Source organism: Antechinus flavipes, chromosome 4, assembly GCF_016432865.1.
Source record: "Antechinus flavipes isolate AdamAnt ecotype Samford, QLD, Australia chromosome 4, AdamAnt_v2, whole genome shotgun sequence".
Classification (NCBI taxonomy): Eukaryota; Metazoa; Chordata; class Mammalia; order Dasyuromorphia; family Dasyuridae; genus Antechinus; species Antechinus flavipes.
In genome coordinates, this window is record NC_067401.1 from 408,346,970 (window position 1) to 408,363,406 (window position 16,437).

General features: G+C 38.8%; 2 protein-coding genes across 6 annotated transcripts in view; one reads left to right on the forward strand and one right to left on the reverse strand.

The window, feature by feature from the left end:
• Nucleotides 1–5,290, reverse strand: part of ODR4 (odr-4 GPCR localization factor homolog) — a 103,498-nt gene extending 98,208 nt beyond the window's left edge. The window contains exons 1-2 of one of the 2 annotated variants that reach the window (XM_051998771.1): nt 5,160–5,290; nt 1,283–1,420 (exon numbers count right to left, since the gene is read on the reverse strand). In XM_051998771.1, coding sequence (XP_051854731.1) covers nt 1,283–1,381 — 99 coding nt within the window. In that variant the 5' untranslated portion in view covers nt 1,382–1,420; nt 5,160–5,290. The remainder of the gene's footprint in view (nt 1–1,282; nt 1,421–5,159) is intronic. The other variant, XM_051998770.1, reaches the window with a different exon arrangement.
• Nucleotides 5,291–5,666: 376 nt separating this feature from the next.
• TPR (translocated promoter region, nuclear basket protein) overlaps nt 5,667–16,437 on the forward strand; it is a 70,945-nt gene continuing 60,174 nt past the window's right edge. For 3 of the 4 annotated variants that reach the window (XM_051998766.1, XM_051998767.1, XM_051998769.1), the window contains exons 1-3: nt 5,668–5,683; nt 6,106–6,420; nt 10,407–10,511. In XM_051998766.1, the coding sequence (XP_051854726.1) occupies nt 6,270–6,420; nt 10,407–10,511 (256 nt within the window). In that variant the 5' untranslated portion in view covers nt 5,668–5,683; nt 6,106–6,269. Of the gene's footprint in view, nt 5,684–6,105; nt 6,421–10,406; nt 10,512–16,437 lie in introns of all 4 variants that reach the window. The other variant, XM_051998768.1, reaches the window with a different exon arrangement.

The window sequence follows — 16,437 nt, forward strand, 5'->3', positions numbered from 1 at the left end:
GCATATTTAATCAAATAGGCTAAAAATAAGCAACATAGTCCTAAACTTCAAAGAATGTAATTGGGGGGGGGGGGGGGAGGAAGGGGAGAGAGAACAGACATTCTGTTCTATAGTCCTTATTCTGATTCATGTAGATATCAAATAAACACTGAAAAAGTTGGACCAAAAGCAATAGCTTTTATCTCAGTCTTACAATTTTCTAGCGTTTCTAATTTGCTATTCTTTCTAACTTTTACTATATTATAGATCCATGGTTTTTCAAAGGGAGGTAATAAGAGTAAGCAATATTAAAAATGCTTTGGAGAAGCGATAAAATTTGAGTTAAAACTAAAAAATATATAGTATATAGAATGGTGTTTATTTTGCTCTATTTCGTTCATTTCTAAGAAAAGCTTTGGAAAAGGATTCTCTTCTAAATTAATAAAAAGTCTCTTAAGTTTGACCCATTTTCCCCCGTTTTCTCAGACATCCACATTAAACCAGATGTCATTCCCTATGTTTCTTTCCCTGCTCCCTAATTGCATCCCAATTTCTGGTGAAAGAAATGGAAGGAAAATATGTATGTTTCTGTATTTCTTTGATGTTTATACAGCACTTTCTATTTGGTAGTTTTACAAATCAGGCATTTTAAGCAGTATTCGTCCCATTTTTACGGAAGAGGAAAATGAATATCAGAGGAAACAATGATTTTCCCAGAATGACCAAGATAGTCAAAATCATAGTTGTAATTCAAGGCCAGGTTTATCCTGGCTCCAAGTCCAGTGCTCTTACAATCACATTAAAGTATAAGAATTTGTCCACAAAGGAAAGAAAAAAAATGTTAGGAGTTAAAAAGCAAGGGAAAAGATAACTAAGAAAGAATGAAAATGAAGGTAAGATGAGTGAATATGAAAAACAAAATTAAAAAAAAATATTAAGAGGAACAGGACAGATTTTAGAAGCAATTAATGAACCATACCCCTTGATTCCTATAAATTCACATGATACAACAATCTACAAAACTATTTTTCCACTTAAACAGAAACCATCCCTTAAAATAGGAGTGGAAAGGGAGCTAATGTACTAGTAGAAGTATGAGGAAAGGCTGAAACAGTAAAGAGAATATAAAGGGATCATTCTGCCTAAAAGCAAGCACTAAGATTCTGAATATTCAATGTTATATCATATTTTTAACCCCAATAGCTAAGTTCTGTTAATGAATTTAAGACTAAAATATACTTACCTAAAAGATACATACTTATCCTATCCAAAAATTATATATACATACCTAAAATATACATACCTGTCCTATCAAAAGACCAGAGACAAATGCCTTTTCTTGGTTGTTGAAGTTTAAAAGGTATCGTCCAACAGCCTCTTCTACTATGTAGCTTCTTCCCATTATTCAAAGTACATCAATATTACTTTTAATGTTAAAGTTCTACAAATAAGAGTAGATAGAATAAATAAAAATAAATACTATGAAGGCACACTGGTATTAAAAAAAAAAAAAAAAAAAAGATGGGCCTATTGTTTTAGGAAGAAATAATGTCTTCAAAAGACTAAAAACAGCCTGAGATCAGAACCTATTTCATTTTTTGCTTTTCTAACTACAAAAGCTAGCATAATACCCTGCAAACAATCATCAAAAATTTATTAAGCACCTATGAAGACAAAATATATACATTACCTGATCTCAAAAGACTTTACATCGACACATTACAAGTATATACAAAATAAATAAAAGATAATGGGAAGAAGGAGAGTGGAGAAACTAACAGATAAGTGAGATTGGCAAAAGCATCATGATACAGGAGGAGGTCATATCTGAGTTAAGATCTGAAGTAAACAAGAATTCTAAGAGGCAGAGGGTAGGAGGGAATACATTTCAGGATGTAACTAGTTTAATTTTATTTTAATTTAAAATTAATTTTAATTTTTTGAAGGCTAGTTTAATTGGACTAAATAGCATATAGAAGACAATGAAAATGCTTATTGTATAAAACCTGGAGTAAGCAAAAATTATAAATTTCATTTTTTTCTCCCCTTATCAATATTCTTCTTAAACCACTGTGCCCCAAAGTAAACATAACATTTCAGATCACACTGAACAGGGCAAAGCACAGAAGAATCATCACTTCTTATTCCTGGAAGAAATACCTCTCTTTAATGCAGCCTAATAAAGCATCACATTTTGGGGAGGAGGGGACATCCTGCTATATTATTGACCAACACTGAACTCCAATACTTTGGAAGACTTTGGGAGTCAGAAGTGCTAAGGCACAATACATATCATATTCAATCATCATGGGATCATAGAACAAAGCTTCTTAAACTTTTTACATGCATGACCCCTTTTCATCCAAGAAATTTTTACACAATTCTGGGTATGTAGATATATAAGCATACAAATCAAACATTTGCAGATAAATCATAAAATTTTATTTGAAAACAATTCTTAACTATATAATTTTATCATTTATTGGACAAAAGCAAATTTGCATACTAATGAGATAGATGTATGCTTGTTAACATGGAATGGGTTTATTATTTTCAAGTTAGTTAACATATATCTTAAAAATTTATCAATTTCAATTTCTCATATAATAAATGTCAGTTATTACTCAAACACAAGTGCAATAATGTTTAAGAATGTAAAGAAGCCTTGAGACCAGAAAGTTACCAGTTTTAAAAACCTCTGAAATAGATAACATATTTTAATGTTTGTAGATTGATCCCTGTATTAATTCTGTTTTCTATCCCACATCATCTACCTGTTAGACATTTCAAACTGCCTACCCTTCAGACCTGAATGACCTTAAGAGAATTGAAGGGGCACAATGAATAAAGCATGTTTGGAGTCACAAAGTCCTGAGTTCAAATATAGCCTAAGACATTTCCTAGAAGTGAGACCCTAGACAAGCCAATCTATTTAGTTCAATTTCCTCATTTGTAAAATGCAGTTAAGTCTACCTTCCAGGGTTGTTGTGAAGGTCAAAGGAAGTATTTGTAAAGCTCTTAGCATAGTGCCTGACACATAGTAAGCTCTATCAGGGGTCTTCAAACTTTTTAAATAGGGGGTGAGTTCATTATCCCTCAGACTGTTAGAGGGCTGGACTATAGTAAAAACAAAATCTTTGTTTTGTGGGCATTTAAATAAACTTCATAGCCCTGGGTGAGGGGGAGAAATCTCCTCAGCTGCCGCATTTGGCCGTTGTTTGAGGACCCCTGTCAGCTATTACCACCATTACCCTTCTATTATCCACAGATCATTTAAAAATTCCTGATCAATTTCAAAATCTAAGGAATGAATTCAATTTATAATTTTTAAATGTTACCATACCACAAAAATTGTTAGTTGATCAATAAATATTAAGCACCTGTTACGTTCCAGGCAATTTTCTAAGTGCTGGATATATAAAAACAGACCCTGTTCTCAAAGGCCGCTAGCTGGCACCCTCAGGGCAGCTAGGTGGCGCAATGATTAGGGCCCCAGCCCTCAAATCAGGAGAACCTGAGTTCAAATTTGACCTCAGACACTTAACACTTCCTAGCAGTGTGACCCTGGGCAAATCACTTAAAGCCAATTGCCTCAGAAAAAAAAAAAAAAAAAGGTCAAGCTCTACTGGAGAAAATATAGAAACATGCTACATATAGGGTAAAAGTTCACCCTCTACTGGAGAAAATTATAGAAACATGCTACATATAGGGTAAACGAGCAGACAAAAAGCACTAGAATTATGGGAGAATGGGAAAGGCTTTAAGTACTAGGGAGCCACTCAAGATTTTTGAGCAAGGAGAATTTTTCAAAAGAATTTTGATCAGATTTAACACGAAAACAATTCTGGCTACGCTAAAAAAAAAAAAAAAAAAAAAAAAAAAAAAAAATTGGGAGGAAATAAACCTAAAGAAATTAACTACAAAGTAGGATTTTAACTAGGATTTGCATAAAGTTAATACCTGAAGGAGGCCAGGAGACAGATGAGAGAAAATAGTATGGGGAACAGTGAAAATGCCAAGGTTGATTTGTGTACAAGGATCAGCAAGAAAGTGTTCCAGTCCCAAAAGTGGGAAGGAAGGTGTGATCATATCAGGTATCTTTGTTACCTTTATCTTCCTTACCTTTGTTTTCTATTTTTTTTCTCCTCCAGGATTTGCAGAATTACTATTCTTTAAAACCTGATGAAAATATCACCATTCATTCTGCCAACAATTCAACCAGCATTTATTAAGCTCCTATTATGTACCAGGAACAGTGTTAAGTGAAGATACAAAGAAAGTGTAAGGCAGCCCCACTCTCAAAGAGTTCATAATTTATTTTTTGAGATATGTAAACAAGAAAATACAAAAAGGATAAACTGAGAAATCATTACCTCATGCCCCACGTTTCCCTTCATAGAACACTTGGTAAAGCATGTTTAAGCACTTAATACATACTTAGCAGACACTGGGATAAGTTCTGCGTTTTTTTTGGTACAGTTTGGTGCTCTAAGAATACGTCTCACTGGCTGTGTCTCATCCTCCTACACTGCAAGCTTCCTGAAGTCGGGGAGCATGCCCCCAATAGCCAGGACAGGATTTCACAGGTCAGGTGCTGAAAAATGCTTAACTGAGTTGCAAGGGTCCCCAGAACCACCAAGAACATTTCAGTCACCAGGATCCTGCATGAGTGACAACCTTCCAAGCTGAATTTTATTTCATCTCTCTACGTTATTTTCTGGTTATTTTCTGTGACGGAGTAGGATACTCTTCAAGGTTCGTCTTAGCTCTCCAGAACAAAGTGTCAAGACTTTACTATGGTTCAAACCACTCCTTGCTTCTTTTTAATGAAAATCGGGGTGTCGGAGAGCTCACCCCAAAGGAACCCTTGTTTCCCGGTGCAGTCCCAGACTCCACTAATAACAAGCTGTGGCTCAATCTGCTCCCAACAGCTCCTCCTCTACCTGCCAAAAGACTCAGTTTCTTTATCTGCACAAATTAGGAGTCGGGATACTCCCTTTCCCGCCTTCTCGGCCGCCCCCACCACCACGCCAACCCCGCCGCGTGGCCCGTGCAGATGTCGCACTCTCGCCCTTCAGCCCCTGCCTTCCATAGTCAGGGCTGACAGCCCAATTCCGGGCAGTCTCCCCTTGTCCCTTGGGCCTGGGTTCCCTCCTCGACCCGGCCACGAGCTGACTCACATGTGGGGGTGATGGGTGCGCCCACGGGCCCCGGGGGCGGCGATAGACGAGGCTGTAGCTAACGCCTCAGCAGCCCCAGCTTTCCCCCTGAGTCGCTTAGTGTCGCGTGTACAGAAAGGAGACACCGCCCCCCTCGCCTCTGGCCTCCGGCCTCCGACCTCCTTTCCCGGCAGGGGGAGGGGAGGGGAAGGGAGGGGAGAAGAGAAGTGAGTAGCTGGCGCCACCCGATGACGCGTGTCTGCGGTGCCTTCTAACTGACTTAGGAAAACGGAGCCCCGCCCTTTATCCCAATCTTCCTCACTACTGCAGGAGAGACGACCGCTATTCCTTCCCGCCCCCTTCCGGACGGCCATAAAGAGTGTGGCGGTAGCGGCACCAGCCCGCCCCGCTTCGCTCCGCCCCTCCGGGACTGATGCCCTCTAGTGGCTCTCTGACTAGGAGTACCCGAAGACGACGACCCATGACGTCCCGAAGCCTCAGTGAAAAGGGCTCTCGGCTCCTTGGGGCGGGACGCGGGTTGACTAGTAAGTAGTACTGCTCCACCCAACCCCGCCCCGCTCACAAATCGTTTTCACACACCGGAGGGTGGGAGAGAAAGAGGGAGAAGTGAAGCCGAGGGTAAGAGAAGGGGATTGGTTCCAGGAGTGTGCCGGAGGTGGAGGGTAAGAGGGAAAGTTGGTGCGAGGACGGATGAGGAAGAAGACCACTACATTTCCCGGCGTTCTGCGCGCAGACTGTGAAGGAGGCGGGGTGGGGGTGGGGAAGCCGCTGGCGGAGTGCGCGCGCATCCGGGAATCTAAGCCTGCCTCTAGACTCGGTTTCCCAGGGTGCTCGAAGGAGTTTTATCTGAGCGCTCGCTGCGCGGGAGGAGGGGTGTGGGTCGTGCGCGCGCTTCCCCGGGGCGGGGAGTCGAGGATTTCTCTTTAGCCTGTTCTTGGCTTCCTAGGGTCCCGCCGAGCTAGCATCAGGGAGTCGGGTGCGCGCGTAAGCGTAGCACGGGAGGATTCGGCCTCCGGGCCGTCGCTGGCGCAGGCCCCAGCCTCGGCTTCCCTATCCTTGCCCTCGGTCCCCAACTCGGCTCCTTCGCCTGGAGATCTGGATATTGGCAACATGGCGGCGGTGCTGCAGCAGGTCCTGGAGCGGCAGGAGCTGACCAAACTGCCCAAGCCCGTCCAGGCCAAATTGGAGAAGTTCCTGGCGGACCAGCAGAGCGAAATCGACTGCCTGAAGGGGCGACACGAAAAGTTCAAGGTGGAAAGCGGTGAGTAGGCCCCCCGAATTCTCCGAGTGACCCCTTTTGGGGAGTGCTTTCTCTCCCCTCCCTTCTCCGGGCCTTGAGTGGGGTGCCGCGGCACTCGGCGTCACGGAAAGGCCACTTCCATTAGGGGCCTCAGACGCGAGCGTCCACGCTTTGCAGCCAGCGTGGTCCGGGTCCCGGGATCCTCCCCCTGCCAACCTGCACCTCTTGGAGGGGCACCCAAATATCAATGAAATCATGAGGACCACACATACGACCCCGTGCATTTGGCAAATGAGAAGACCGAGGCCTGTGTCTCTGCCTTCTGCGTTACGTGAGCAGCAAAGCTGGGATTTGAATTCGGGTTTTCACACCACATTGAGGTAAACTGGTGGCCCTGTTCCAAAAAGAGTACGCAGCAAGGGGCAGCACTGAAGCATCTGTAATAATGAGGATGCTGATTCAAAGAACGAAGCAACTGGAGCTTGCGGTCCATCTAAGGGGAAAATCCCTAGCACCCCCAAAACGTGAGAGCATCTTGAAGCTTTAAAATTTAAAAAGAAAAAATATATAAAGAGAATAAATACAAAACCTTTTAGGAAAGGGTGCTAGAAGTTGAGAAAGACTTCATGTAGAAAATGATACTTGAACTGTCTCAGACAAGAAGGCGGCCCCTTTGGCTGAAGGTGGGAGTGAGATCCAAGAACCTGCAAAGAGAAGTTGGGCCTAGATTGTAAAGAGCTTTAAAGACAAAGTGAAGCTTATATTTTATACTGGAAGCAGATAGGGCATTTATTCAATAGAGGAGTGTTGCAGTCAGAACTGTCCTTAAGGTAAATTCCTTTGGCAGCAATAGAAAAAGATTAAGCATGGAGACCAATGGCTGTTATCAAAAATGTAGTAAAGAGATCTTGAACTAAGGTGGCTAAGAGAAGGGATCCAATGGGAAAAGTATGGAGATAGGAATGGCAGGATTTTGCAGCTGATTGGACAGGGAGAGAGAGATTTGGGAGTCTGAGATGGTGCCAATGTTACAAATGTGGGACGACTAGAAGAATGGTCATGTCTTCAGCAGTATAGAGAAGTTTGGAAGATAGAAGAGTTTGAAGGAAAATAGAGTTTGAGATGTATGTGGTAGATAGTATAATGTCCAAACTAGCTCTCTGGAGGATTTCTGGACAGCCTTTGTCTTAGGTGGAGGAGTGATGAAAGCAGGAGAGCCATCAGGAGAATTTCTGTTTCTGTCTCCCTCTTCTATGTCTCCCCTGTGTCCTTCTGTGTCAGACTTAAGTCTGAGTCTGAGATGCAGCTTGAGCTCTCCTCTCCAGTCCTCTCAGCCTTTAAGTACTTAGTCTGACTCAATATATCACATTAAGTATATGTGAACCAGAGAACCATTATATCATCAATCACACTAAGTAAACACCTTGCTGTAAGTATCCTTGCTTCAAGTAGAACACAGGTTGGTCAGGCCCTCCCTGATAAGTCAGGGAGGGAGGTCAGAAATTCCATAGGGAAAATGGAGAACCACACCAGATATTTTTAGCAGGTTTCCTCTGGGCAAATTTTCTAGGGTTACCTGTGCCCCTTCCCCCTTTCTTTTCATTAAGTATTTGGTGATCGTGCATTGAAGTTCAGGGGGGTTACAGGAGCTAGATTTATAGATCTGGAAGTCATGTGTAGTAATTAAAATCCATGGGTGCTGAAGAGTTCGCAGAATGAGGGAAGGGAAGAACTTTAAGTGATACCTATGTTTAGGGGGAAGTGATATGGATAAAAAAAATAAAAAGACAATGTAAGGGGAAAGTCAGACAGTTAAGAGAACCATAAGAGTGTCACAAGGAGAGAGTATCCAGAAAGAGAAAGGTGCTCCATAGTGTGAAATGAAGCAGGTCAAAAAGGATGAAGACAAGAGTGTCAGATATGACAATAAAGACCTCATTGATAATTTTGGAGTGAGCAAAGTCATTTGCCTAATAAGGCCAGAAGCCAGATTGCAAAGGATTGAGGAGTAAGAGAAATACTGGTAGCTTTTTCTAGACATTTGGCTCAAAAGGGGAGAGGAGATAGAGGGAAATAGCTTAAGGGTAATAGGGTTTTTGTTTGTTTGTTTTGTATTTCAGGACATTGATTACTTGGATATCTAGCTGGTCTAAAGGAAGGAGGGAAGTACCACTATAGGTAGTAGTAGAAGATTTTAAAAATGAGGTTGCTTATCTTTTGGTGAAGACAGGAGAGGGGAAGGGATCAAACATATGTAGAGACCTTGACTTTGGCAAGGTGAAGAGCCACCTCATTGTTATCAGAAACCGGGGGAAAGGAATCTTGATAGGTCCTAAAATGTTCAGGGGTTTTGAGATAGAGAGTTAATTCTGAAGTAATACAAAAAGACTCAAATCAACAAAAATAATAAATCCTCCTCTGGCAAAAGACCTAATTCATTTGGATTAGCAGTGCTACTTTTTGTGTTAGGGATCCCTCATGATTTTTTTTTTTTTTTAATAACTTTCTGTTGAAAAATAGTCTTAGTGAAAATGTGGTATTTTAGTGAAATTTTTTTCCCCACCTAATTTTACAACTCATCTCCCTTGGCAGTCTGTAGATCCCAGGTTAAGAATCTGTATCTTAAACCATTTTGCCACCTAATTCTTGCATTTCCATTTTCTGGTATTGTATATTAAGTGACCTTTTTTACTTCATATTCATCCCTAGATTTCTCTCTACTCCCATTGTTTTAGAGATCTGGAACTCTGGAGAAGTATAATTGAAACAAGGTGTTAACTCAGTGCAATTGATGAGATAATAGTTCTGTAGTTCACATATATACTTAGTACTTAGCATGATGATGTAATGGTTCTCTAGTTCACACATAATCAGTATGCTGTAATGATGTAATTGCAATAAGATATATAAAGGCTAAGAAGAATTGGAAGATAGATATTCTTTGACCAGCTTCCCATGGTAGCTCTCATGCCTCCTGCACTAAGATCAAGACTGATCCAGAATAAAGAATCTACACTCTATTCTTGACCATTCTCCTGGTGTCTATCTTGCTGAGACTAAGGCCTGTCTGAAGGACCTCTAGAAAGCTAGCCTATACATTACACATTGTCTCTACCCAGTTGAGGCCTTTATTACCTCTTCCCTGAAATATTGGAATAAGTTCTTATTTCTCCTCCTTCAATTATACCACCACCACCCACACATTTCTTCTCTAATATATGCTCTATATAAATGCTGGATGTTCTTAAAGTGTAACTCTGACCATATATTGATCAAAATTTAATTGAATCAATTCATTCTTCTTTAAGAATAGTATTCCTTAAGTATCAACTTTGTGCAGAGCACAAACCTAGTTTGGTCCTTAGATGACATAATATGTTTTTAACCTGCCCTCCTTCCTTCTGAAGGTTTTTTTATTCAACAAGTATTTAAGTGCCTACTGTGTACCCATCTCCAAGGGCTTGGCTTATAAAAATCCAGAATCAACTCTACACCAAGATGAGATATAAGTGGCTAATCCTTTAATACAGAGATGTCAAATTATTATTTTATGCCCGATTAAAATATAATTGAGAAATGTTTAACAAAGGAAGTAAAAATAGAATACATTAATAGTATTGATCTGTGATTTTCTAAGTGGCTCTCAAGGATTCATTTCTTTTTCAATTTGATGCTATTTAAAGTCATTAAAAGGACCTTTTCAAAGATTTAAAATGTAAATTATCTGGGGGTAGTTTAAAAAACACTGTACTAGAAGTCTGACTTGGGTATTCAGTTCCTGGCTCTGACACTAGATATCTCTAAGCCCCTTAAATTTTTTGGACCTCATTTCTTCAACTCTCAGCTAATTCATCCCAGCTCTCTGATTTCATTCATGTTTATTCAAATTCTCTACTTTACATTTCTTCCTTCACAGTCTCAGAACATAAAGATTTACTATTAAAATATTTTACATTTTTACATTTACATGAACAGAGTGTAAACAAATTGTGATGTTCTTTTCCCAGAGCAACAATACTTTGAGGTAGAGAAGCGGCTGTCCCAGTCTCAAGAGAGACTTGTAAATGAAAGCCGAGAATGCCAAATATTGCGTCAAGAACTGGAAAAACTTAGTAAGTATTTTTTTTAATTACACGATTTTATGCATAAGAATATTTGGAGGTGTGTTGAAGTCTTCTAAAGCTTCTGAGAAACTGCATTATGTATATGTTATAGATATTCAGCTTTTGATCCAGTTATTGCTTCTATGTGATTTCCAACCTATTTTATTTATCTTTAGGTAAAATAAGCATAAATAAAAATAGGAAAAAAATTTTTTGTGTTGTATGTCAAATATTGAGAGATTAAATGACAAAAGAGCATGTGATTATCTGGGAAATCATGGTGAGAATAAAAAATAATGTATGAATTTTAAATCTTATCACAGAAAAAGCCATTTAATTCTTTGTGTTGTGTTCTTAATGAAAAACTATTAATTTTGCTGTGTACAACTTTATTGATTAGTTTAAGGGCATGAAAAAATTATCAGCTTGATTCTTGCTATTTACCCTTATTAGAAAACTTTTATCATTATAATAAAAATCTGACTTCTTAATTGATTAATTTTTGAGAATATACAGGAAACAGAGCTGTCCACAAATAAAATGGCTTGCTTATGGAATCTATAGATCTGGTATCATTGGAAGTTTTAAAGTAGACACTAAATAACCAGTTGTTGCAGTTAGGATTCACAATTTGGATAAAGACTGGACTAGATGACTGCTAAGATTTCTTTTATGATTATAAGATTTAAAATATCAGAATTATATCAGTACATATAATAAGCACATATTCAATACACAGAGTAATAGGAAAGGAAAAAAATTTATGAAAAACATTGCCCCTGTATTAGAGAAACTTATAATCTGTAGAGCAGCACTATATACATTCTCATATACAGTTTCAAGATTGATGCATTAGAGACATTTAAAAAGTCCCACATAAGAAGGAAGTTATTCCCAACTTTGGAGATCAGGGAACACTTTTTGGGAAATGGCATTTGAGTTAGCCTTTAAAGAATGTCTGCCACTTCAGGTAAAGAAGAGGAGGAAGGAAGGGCATTTTAGCTTTAGGGAATGAATAAAAGCAAAAGTACAGAGCCCGTGAAAGTGAATTTTGTGGATGATGAGAGTTATCTTATGAGCCTTGTTATCCTTATTAAATTAAATCTCAGATGCAGCTCATCATTCTAGTTTGTCAAATGATTTTTTTGGCCTCTGATTCTGGGACCTAACATATTTTATATTTGTTCCTGTAAAATTTGTATTATCTATGGAATCTTTCCATTCATTGATAAAATATATTCACTATAATCGGGTCAATGACACAGTGCTATGGCATTCCGGGAGATTTTTCTTCAAGGTGACTTTGATCCATTAATCACTAATTTTGGGGACCATTTTTTTGAATTTATATATAGTTCTGTTGTCATTCAATTTATGGTTCTCCATTTTGTATACAAGAATACCCTGAAAGACTTGTTTGTTTCTGAAATCCAGATATTGTCATAATAATTTTCTTAATTAGTAACCTTAATCTATCAAAAGAGGATTTTAAGCTAATATAACATGACTGTTTCTTGAACAGTCCATACTGCCTTTTTCTCCTTCAATATATTGCCAAATTATCCTTGATACTATTTGGAATTTTATCAGTTAATAAAATTAAGTCTTCTGGCTTGTAGTTTGAAGGGTCTATTTTCATCTCTTTTGAAAAATCAGGAAACCATTTTTCCATAAACATTCCTGGTGGTATTTCTTCTATTATTTTTTCTACAATTTTTTAAAGATCACCAAAAATGGCTTTGCAACAATCTGGTTCTTTGAATGTAATTAATCCAGGCTTGAAGATTTGAACTCATTAAGTCAGAATAGTAGATGCTTTGCTATTATCTTTTCCTCTGTCTTGGTTGTAAATATCCTGTTAGCCTTTGTTCTATTATTTCTAGTCCAAAGGCGGTCACCTTGCCATAGAAAATATAAGCACAATAGGAACTGAGTAGTTCTGCCTTGTCTCTGTCAAGTATCATTCCATTCACTCAAGCAATATTTTTAAACCCTATTAAAAACTGTCCATCTGTAAGTAATTATTTGGATCCTACAGGGTGACACTGTTATTTAGAGATGCAAAGATAAAAGTGAAACTTGAAGAGCTTACACTCAGAAGAGACATGTAGAAATTTACGTTGAGTAAATGAAACAATGGATAATTTCATGAGGGTACATACTAGCAGTAGAGGGTTAAGGAAGATGAATCAGGAAAGACTTCACATATAAAATAGTCCTTCAGCTGAGTTTTGAAGAAAACCAAGAATCCCAAAAAGCAGAAATGAGAAGGGAAAATGTTCCAGGCATGGAGGTGGAGCCTGAAAAAATATCTGGAGGATAATAGTATGTAAGAAGACTGGTAAGATAGGAAGCAGCCAAAGTAGAAAGATAATAAAATCTGTCAAGTCATAGAGGTCATAGGGAACTTCTAGAATTTTTTGAAAAGTTGAGAGGAAGAGGGATATGATATGATCAGATCTTTGCTTTCAAAAAATGATTAGCAGCTGTGTGGATGAATATTTAGAATAGGAATTTTCCTTTTGTTCTCAGTATAAGTTGGGGGGTTTTGTAGAGGTGATTCCTGTTCAATTGCTTGGATTAAATAACCTCTGAAGTCCCTTCTACTACAGAAATTATATCTGTAAGTTATCTTCCCTCTTCACAGGACCCAAAGATCTTTCCTCTGCTTATTTGAATTATAAGTGTTTTAAATTTCCATTGGTGCTATTAAAAATGCTCTTAGCATCCCTTAAATTCTTAAGTAAATGTTATTTCTTCTTGATACTATTCTTTAGTGTAGTGCAACATTTTCCTTTTTTTAACTACAGGTAGGAAGCTGGTTAGAAACCCTACTAGTCAGGCACAAGTATATAGTATTTCATAGCATTTAAGTCCTATTTAATATCTCTAAGAATGTATAGCCCTCTAAATTATATAGTGGAGAGAGGAATAATTGAGTTTAAATCTTGCCTCAAATACCACCTATATGATGGGGCAAATTACTTAACTTTCTCAGACTCTTTTGCCTCATCTGTAAAGGAAATTAATAGCATCGATTCCAGGAGTTATTGTGAAGGTTCAGTGAGATACTCTGTAAAACACTTGAAAACTTTAAAAGAGCTATAGAAATTCGGTTACTATTAAATTAATAGGAAGAATAGTAACTTTAAAACAATCAGTAAATGTTTATATTACCTGCCACCTCAGAGACCAGTAACGGTAAAATAATAGTGAAGTTTTGAAATAGGAATAGTGTGTGTATTTTTATCAGTCTTCCCAGACACTAGAGAAAATGTTTAAGCTATGTTTTATGATTATAGATCCTAAACATAATTATCTCATGATTCTGATAACAAGTACAATATGATTTCTACCCCCACTGTCCAAACCAGAACTCCAGTTACTAATTCCAACTGCCCCTATGGAATCATGCTTCTTGACCATTTATCTCCACCAGTACATATGAACCTCATTCTCTGCCCTCTTATTGTTTTGAAAATGATCATCAAATTAACACTTTCATTGCTTCTGAAAAGGGCAAGTCAATCAGTTTCCCCTTTTACTCTTTTACACATTATCTCTGTGACTAAAAAGTTTTATTTTGCATTACTCTGCTATGTTTGTGAAGTTTCTTTCTTTAGAATTGTAAAGTTTTTTTGAAAACCCAGGATTGTTTTGGTTTTATATTTGTGTTTCTAGTCCTTTACATGGTGATTGGCACCTAGTAATTGCTTTCTTTTTCCATTCATTCATTTTCTTGATGAGTATCTTCATATCATCTACCCTCTCCAAATAACTTTTAAGGTCCTTTCTAACATTTAAATCTATGGGTAAATCTCATTCATCATTTAATTTTATCTCTACTAAAGTGATGTTATACCTTTTTCTTTAGGTGGGATTATAAATCTGTCAAATGGTAATTATCCATGAATTCAAAAGTAATTTTTAGTCTTTTTCCCCTTGTACCTATATTCTTATTTTTAAAATAGTTTTTACTGTCACTGTATGTCCAAGTCTTCTTAATTTGTTTGCAAATATAGCCATTGCGAACACTTTCATATGTGATATATATTTTGTTGAGTCAGCACTGATTACATAGAAGATTACTGTTTGCAATCAGGATAATCTGAGTTCAAGTGCTGTCTTTTACACTAATAAAACATGTGACTGAATCTCCCAATATTCCGGGCAACTTTCTTAGGTGCTTATCTATATTGGTATGGGGAGTTCTTCATTACTTTGCTAGGTCTGGTGCAAAACAAAGAATATATTTTGGGGACTTCCGGTTAAGATGGCGGAGAGGAGGCTCACAGCTGCATAAGCTCCACGCTTTCTCTCACTATCCATTTCATTACAAGCCTCTGAATCAATGCTTGACTGAAAAAAACCCACAAATAGTTACCAAGAGAAGCCATCCTTGAGATCCGCCAAGAAAGGTCTGTCTTTACTGGAGGGCTGGGGCGGTTTTAGATCGGGCGCAGGCGGCGGGCAGCGGCAGTGAGGGCACAGGAGCAGACTGGAGAGGGGGTGGGGAGTGATCGTAGCCGTTTCTGCGGGGAGAGCTTCGCTACAGGTTTGGATACTTTCCTCCGGCAGCAAGTCAACAGCCCAGCAGAGAAGCTAAAAACACGGGGGGGTGAAGAATACAACCCCAAACAGCTGGAGTCTCTCAGGACCTGGCCGCCCCCCCTTCCCCCCCTCAGTGACTCAGCACGCTTTGGGATCTCAGAGCGCAGGCGCAGCACAGTCCTGCTAGTGCCTCACTGCTGCCCCCTGCAGTCTGTAGAGGAAGCTCGATAACACACCCAGCCCCCCCCCAAAGAAAGACTCCAGTTTTTTCTGTTTTTCTTTGGTAGTTTGTCTCTGATTAATAGACAGAATGAGCAAGAAGCTGAAGAGGACTTTAACCCTTGACAGCTTCTACACAGATAGAGAGCAGACTCTAAATCCTGAGGAGACTAAAAACAGGCAGTCCCCAGGTGAATCCCCAAAGGAGGAGATTGTCTGTTCCTCAGCACAGATGAACCTCATAGAAGTGATTAAAAAGGCTCTCACAAGGGAGCTAGAAGAAAAATGGGGAAAGCAGAGTGAGGCTTGGGAAAAGGAGAGGGAGGCTTGGCAAAAGAGCCTGGAGAAAGTTAAAGAGAGAGTGGATAAAGAAGTAAAATCCTTGAAAAATAGGATTAGTGAACTGGAAACAGAAAACAGCTCTCTAAAAAACAAAATTGGCGAAATGGAAAAAAATTCCACAGAACGAAAGAACTCAATTGGACAATTAGGGAAAGATTTTAAAAAAGTGAGTGAAGAGAATACTTCACTGAAAATCAGAATTGAACAAGTGGAATTGAATGACTCGAGGAGACAAGAAGAATCAGTCAAGCAAATCCAAAAAAATCAAACAATGGAGAAAAATGTGAAATACCTTCTGGGGAAGACAACAGACCTGGAAAACAGATCCAGGAGAGACAATCTGAGAATCATTGGACTCCCAGAAAAACATGATGAAAAAAAGAGCCTGGACACTGTCTTCCAGGAAATTATCAAAGAGAACTGCCCAGAAGTCATAGGAACAGAGGAAAAAATAAACATTGAAAGGATTCATCGATCACCCACTGAAAGGGATCCTAAAATCAAAACACCAAGGAATATAGTGGCCAAATGCCAGAACCCTCAGATGAAAGAAAAAATATTGCAAGCGGCTAGAAAAACCCAATTCAAGTATCAAGGAGCCACAATAAGGATCACCCAGGATCTGGCAGCATCCACATTAAAAGATCGAAGGGCCTGGAATATGATATTCCGAAAGGCTAAGGAACTTGGTATGCAACCAAAAATAACTTACCCAGCGAGAATGAGCATCTTTTTCCAGGGAAGAAGATGGACATTCAACGAAGTAAGCGAATTTCATCTATTTCTGATGAAAAAACCAGAACTTAACAAAAAGTTTGATCTA